This window comes from Protomyctophum bolini, assembly GCF_963924005.1.
Source record: "Protomyctophum bolini genome assembly, chromosome: 19".
NCBI lineage: Eukaryota > Metazoa > Chordata > Actinopteri > Myctophiformes > Myctophidae > Protomyctophum > Protomyctophum bolini.
In genome coordinates, this window is record NC_137880.1 from 24302256 (window position 1) to 24308255 (window position 6000).

Sequence of the window (6000 nt, forward strand, 5' to 3'; positions counted from 1 at the left end):
GGAAACCTCAAAACAGTTACTTTTCAGGATAAAAAAAAGAATCTCTTGTGTGACGCTGTAGCACGATTAAGTAGGGGCATTAATTTAAAAACAAATACATGCAGGTTTCTGAGCGATAACAAAGACATACTATAACCCTCTCTACAGTGTGCACGGTAGTTGTCAAGATCATGTCCTGCATTGACATTCTCAGTCACCCGAGGAAGAAACCTGAGAAGAGTTGCTCTTTTATTCCCCTACATATCACACTAAGGCACGAGCGTCATGTTCAGAGAATGTGCTCCCTCTCCACCATCCATATTCATCCATAGTCCCTGTTCCTGTTGAAACACTAGCTAGCTGAGCGGTCTTTTGTGGCGGATCTGGGCCCTGATAACTCTCTCATTGTCACATAGCTTCTTCCTCTCTTGCCATTTTGATCCAAACAAAATCACAATCGACTGCTTCTGCCTAGCATTTTCATACATGCCAGAGCAGCACGATAAGATGTTAATTACTTGACTGAATTATGCAGTACACCTGTGTGGAAGCATCTGCTTTCATTATGTTTCTCTACTAATTTATTCATATAGCGCAAACACGCGCACACACACACAAACACACACACACGCACGCACACACCCCTGTTTCAACAGTACCTGCATCCAGACAGCAGCACTTGGCGATATATCTCCACCGCCGACTTCCCCCCGAACTGTCGTCCGGTCAGGTAGGTGTTGTGCGACGAGTTGATGAAGTAGTGGGCCAGAGGGTGGTCCATCTCCTGGTACAGCTCCAACCGGTCCAGGAACACCGGCGCATTCTCGTCTGACATCAGGTACCGGCAGAACCCGTCACTGGACATTTGGGCTGCATGGAGGAATGGAGAGATGCACGAGATGACCACCTGCTATGGTTTCTTTATCCAGTTAACGGCGTGGCTCTGCGAGAAGCTAGCCATCTATGACAGGGTCTCTGTGTGTGTGTGTTGTGGTGGTTTATTTAGAACTCACATCAGAGTCTTTAAGAAATAATCAAGGTAGAGAGTGGACTGAAACAATGTCACTTTTATTACAAGGAGTGGTCTGAACCAAATCCAGGGAGACTGCACGTGAAAGCCTCCAGAGCTGTTCAAATGCATCTCTCTTATACACAATGAAGAAGCAAAGACTACATTCATGTAATACATGTCAAGTGGACATGGTCAAACAAGGTCCTATGGTCTAGTAATAGGTCATCTGACAGACGACCAACAGCTGAAAACCTACTGTGTGGTGCAGTCTGAGACAGTTAGTATTTGCATCTTGCGTGTCTGGGTTTAGTGCTTAAGGTGATCATTCTTCTTGTGCAATGTGTTGTAGTCCAAAACACTTACCATAGCACTTGCCCTAGCCTCGAACCACCTGACAGGCGTATGCAAAGGCTCAATTTATGTAGACATAGCACTCTATTGTATACTCATAGTTTCATAGTACAGACTTTCTACTGTTAGACAGATGCTAGGTTCTTATTTTACGCATGATTCTTGATGACAATTCTTCATGTATTTGATATATTACTGTGCTGTTCTTGCTTACTGTAAATCGCCGTGGATTAAGTGTTTGCTAAAGGCCTAAATTTGAAATTGTAGTTATCTCCCCTCACAGGCAGATGGCACTGCAGCCTTAAATAGGGATTCACAGGTAACTCCCGACTCTCTCTCCCCTGAGCATCCAGCTGTCCGTTACCTTTCTTCTTCAGTTCGGGGTCTCTCTCGTACTTCTCGATGATCTGCATGGCTCGCTTTGGATCGTAGAACGGAAACAGGATCTCATTTAGCCTGGGGTCCCGCTGGTTCTGTGACACACACAAGCACACACGCACGCACACACGCACACGCACACACACACACACACACACACACACACACACACACACACACACACACAAACAGCCATATACACACACACACATGATTAATAAACACAACAACCTACCTTACCAAAAAACAAAGCTTCTACATGGGGCTGAAGATGGTTGATTTCATACATGGCCTCTAAAAGATGTACAGTCCTTAACAGAGGCCAAATGTGAAATGTGTGATAATAGAACTATCCTCAGTACCACACAGAGCCTGATTGTTTTGGTAAAGTGCGGTTCGTCCATTAAACATAAAGGAGACCCACTGAACAACGCCACATGGCAGAGAGAGGAATGACCACACAGACCCATATCCATTAAGCCTCTAAGAACTGGAGTGCTGATCTGTCTGTGTGCGTGCGTGCGTGCGTGCGTGCGTGCGTGCGTGCGTGTGTGTGTGTGTGTGTGTGTGTGCGTGCGTGCGTGCGTGCGTGCGTGCGTGCGTGCGTGCGTGCGTGCGTGCGTGCGTGCGTCTGTTGTCATACTGACTGACTGGCTACACACCAGTAATTCCAGGCCGTCAATCCTTGGATCAGCACTCCAGTTTTTAACCACTTTATCAATACGGCCCTCAGGATAGATAACAGCAGGTCTTAGTCAGACAAGACGTACAGTAAAGTTCATTTGGACATGTTGACGTGAGTTACAGTGACGGGTGTGGGACGGGCGGGGTGGGGGGAGGGGGTGGCTGGACAATCCAAAGACAAAATAGCATAAGAGACATGATACTGTGTAACACCACTGAACACTTTGAGAAAGCCAGGTGGGAACCAATCTAACAGCATCAGCTCTACTGTGGGATGGGGGCGGGCGGGGAGGGGAGGGGGGTTCTATTTCAGCGTTACACACAGGGCAGCGGGGTGAGAGAGAGAGCGGGTATGCTAGCTAGCAGCAGCCGCACTACAAAGCAGAACATGGCACGGGGCAAACACACAGACAAACAGGAGGAAGTGAGGCCGAGGAGGGCCAAGCGGGAACAAGAGATTGGACGAGGAGCCTGACCACTCCCCTCCCATGTTTCCATGGCAACAGCGATCAGAAAGGGCGAGGCGAGCCAGCGGCAGGGAGAAAGTGGAAATGGGATTAGGGAGGGAGGGAGACATGCAGCTACCGGGAGAAGGAAGTCGGATGAAGTTGCCCTCACAGGCTGATTGGTTATCATCAGGTTTCTCCTCGTGCGTCTCAAGAGTTACAGGAAGGGTTTAGTATAAACGAGGGCTGATGCTCCATCAGCGCCCGACGGGCAACTTCTACCCACATGGCCGACTGGGGGAAAGGAGGCGGTGAAACCGGATTTGTACTTTGTCGCACGACGGGTGTTGCTTTCCGGGAGGAAAATAAATAGCAGACTTACAAGCTCACAAGGCGTCGCGTTGGCAACGCCTTGTGAGCTTGTAGGTCGTGCGACGGAGCATAGATGAGGCTTCAGAAGGCGGAGTCAGTAGTGGGGAGGAGGGAGGAGTTAGAGGGGGGGAGGGGTCACACAGAGAAGTTAATGAATGATAAAGGAGTCTTACTTCATTCAGAAAGCTGACTAACTGGTCTACGGTTAAAAAATCTGTTTTGTCCCCATTGCTGCAAAGGAATTAATTAGAAAAAAACAAAAAAAACAAATAAACAAAACGTTATGCCTCTTGAAACAGAAAGCCAGTCTCAAGTCAGTCAGTTAAAGTTAGACAGACAAGTACAACATCTAGAAAGCAGGACAGCTGTTTTGTACAAAACAAAGGAGGGGGAAAAAAAGGGGCAGAGCAAAGTTAAACCGTTCCACTCTGAATGTGCTAACAACGGTCAGTTCAGCACACATTCTTCACATAACATTAACAACACTCTCACAAGAAACGCTGCCGTTAAGCTGAAGGTCATTAATGTTCAATTGTGGAAGCTGGTTAAGGCTGTCCAGAGGTAGGTAGTTAGTAGAGCAGGCGCACACACACACACACACACACACGCACGCACACACGCACAGTCTCATACATAAACATGTGAACACGCACGCACACGCACGCACGCAGACACACACACACACACACACACACACACACACACACACACACACACACACACACACACACACACACACACACACACACACACACCTTGTCCTGATTACTTCAAAACAAGACACAGTAGCTCACGCTGGCACAGTAAGAAATCTCAGTCCTATAATCTAACTCAGAGTGTGTGCAAATGGAACCAAATGGACCCATACAGGTTTTAAATGAAAACCGTTGAGGAGGAAAAGCAGAGGAAATGCAGTCCACACCTTAAAGTACTCTGTTCAGTGACTACTAGCTCACTTATTCAGCCCACATAAGACCACATTATTCCATTGTATGTATGCGTACAGTAACAAACAGGAGTGTGTGTGTGTGTGTGTGTGTGTGTGTGTGTGTGTGTGTGTGTGTGCGTTTCAACGCTGAAAACCCACATCTTACTGAAGAGTTCCTCTATGTCTGTGCGAGGGCAGATCTTCTGTGTGTGTGTGTGTGTGTGTGTGTGTGTGTGCGCGCGCGTTTTAACGCTGAAAACCCACATCTTACTGAAGAGTTCCTCTATGTCAGTGCGAGGGCAGATCTTGTGTGTGTGTGTGTGTGTGTGTGTGTGTGTGTGTGTGTGTGTGTGTGTGTGTGTGTGTGCGTGCGTGTCAACGCTGAAAACCCACATCTTACTGAAGAGCTCCTCTATGTCTGTGCGAGGGGAGATCTTCTGGGTGAGGACGTAGAAGATGTCAAAGGGGAACGCCTCCGGCTCAATCTCGTCGTTCTAAAATGAAAGAAAACGACAAAACAGAAAAGTTGGTTCTTCTTATAATTAATCATTTTCCAATTATTACTTTGTAATTAAACATTTTGTGTAAATAATGGGAGCAGAATTGGGAACACGTGATATAATTTGTGTTAAAATATTCAAATTTAACAATGAATGTACAGAGTCCGGATACCCCGTCTGGACGGGCTTCGGACGCGCCTCCTCAGGAGACTTTGAGGAGAATTTGATTTGGCGTTAGGAACACGTTGCGACCGTCTTCCCTTGCTGACGACGCCCCCAGGCAGGGTTCGAACCCACAACCTTCCGTGTGAAAGGCATTTGCTCTAACCACTACACGGGCGACCCTTAATTAGTGTACAGAGAAAGTAATATCATGCACACATTGGTTGAATATGGATGGATGAGAAAGATTAGAATATGGAGATAAGAGGTTTCTGCCTGACCGCAACGATAATCAGCGTTAAGGGTAATTTATACCGGTGGTTCTCAAACTTTTTCATGTCAAGGAGTCGGACCCCCAAATTGACATTTATTAGCCCGTGGACCCCTATTTGAAAAAGATATGCCAGGGAACATTTTAATTTCAAGGACCCCCGCTTTGCCATGCACTAGTCTACGGGCCCTCATTTAATGGCATTTAATAATAATAATAATAATAATGGATTTTATTTATAACGCACTTTCGTCAGAATCTCAAAGTGCTACAATGAGCAAATGCAAAAGATAAAAACACAAGAAGCATCACACCATTAAAAACATCTAAGAAACGGAAACACAACATTTAAAACAAATTAATTTCTATCTCTGGGACCCCCAATGTATATTGTAAAATGATGTTGATTTAAATCTGAGAGTGTACAAATGTTTGTACACTCTCTGAGTTACAAACCCAAAAGGGTCCATTTGGTTCCTATCTATCATTTAGCTGGGGACCCCCTGGAACTCCCTCAAGGACCACCAAAAAGAGTCGTATTTTCCTGGGTTCGATCCCGCCGCGCAACCAATAACTCGCTATACGCAGCCGTAATGGGAGAGGATGGAGGCTCACACTACCACACGCTAATGGGTGACATTATTTTGTGGGGCGAGCAAGGACACAGAGTGTCCTCGTTTAACTGGGCCACCTAATTTTTCCACACATATCCTGGATTATTTTATGTAATTATGAGATGCTGCGTAATTGTTATTTTAATTATAACGCCAGACTTTTATTATTTTTTTAGTTCAGACATGAAGAAATGACAGTAAAGCAAAAAATAAATCTATCAATCTTACTAGGAATCATGTAAGTGACAGCTGAAGGAAGAACATTCAATCGCTAAGGAGGGCACTTCATTGTATTGTCATTTA

General features: G+C 45.9%; 1 protein-coding gene across 4 annotated transcripts in view; it reads right to left on the bottom strand.

Annotated features, from left to right (window-relative positions):
• Positions 1 to 6000, bottom strand: part of plcb4b (phospholipase C, beta 4b) — a 105729-nt gene that overhangs the window by 25962 nt on the left and 73767 nt on the right. For all 4 annotated transcript variants that reach the window (XM_080791218.1, XM_080791215.1, XM_080791216.1 and 1 more), the window contains exons 11-14: positions 4544 to 4644; positions 3396 to 3453; positions 1707 to 1815; positions 639 to 849 (exon numbers count right to left, since the gene is read on the bottom strand). In XM_080791218.1, coding sequence (XP_080647344.1) covers positions 639 to 849; positions 1707 to 1815; positions 3396 to 3453; positions 4544 to 4644 — 479 coding nt within the window. The remainder of the gene's footprint in view (positions 1 to 638; positions 850 to 1706; positions 1816 to 3395; positions 3454 to 4543; positions 4645 to 6000) is intronic.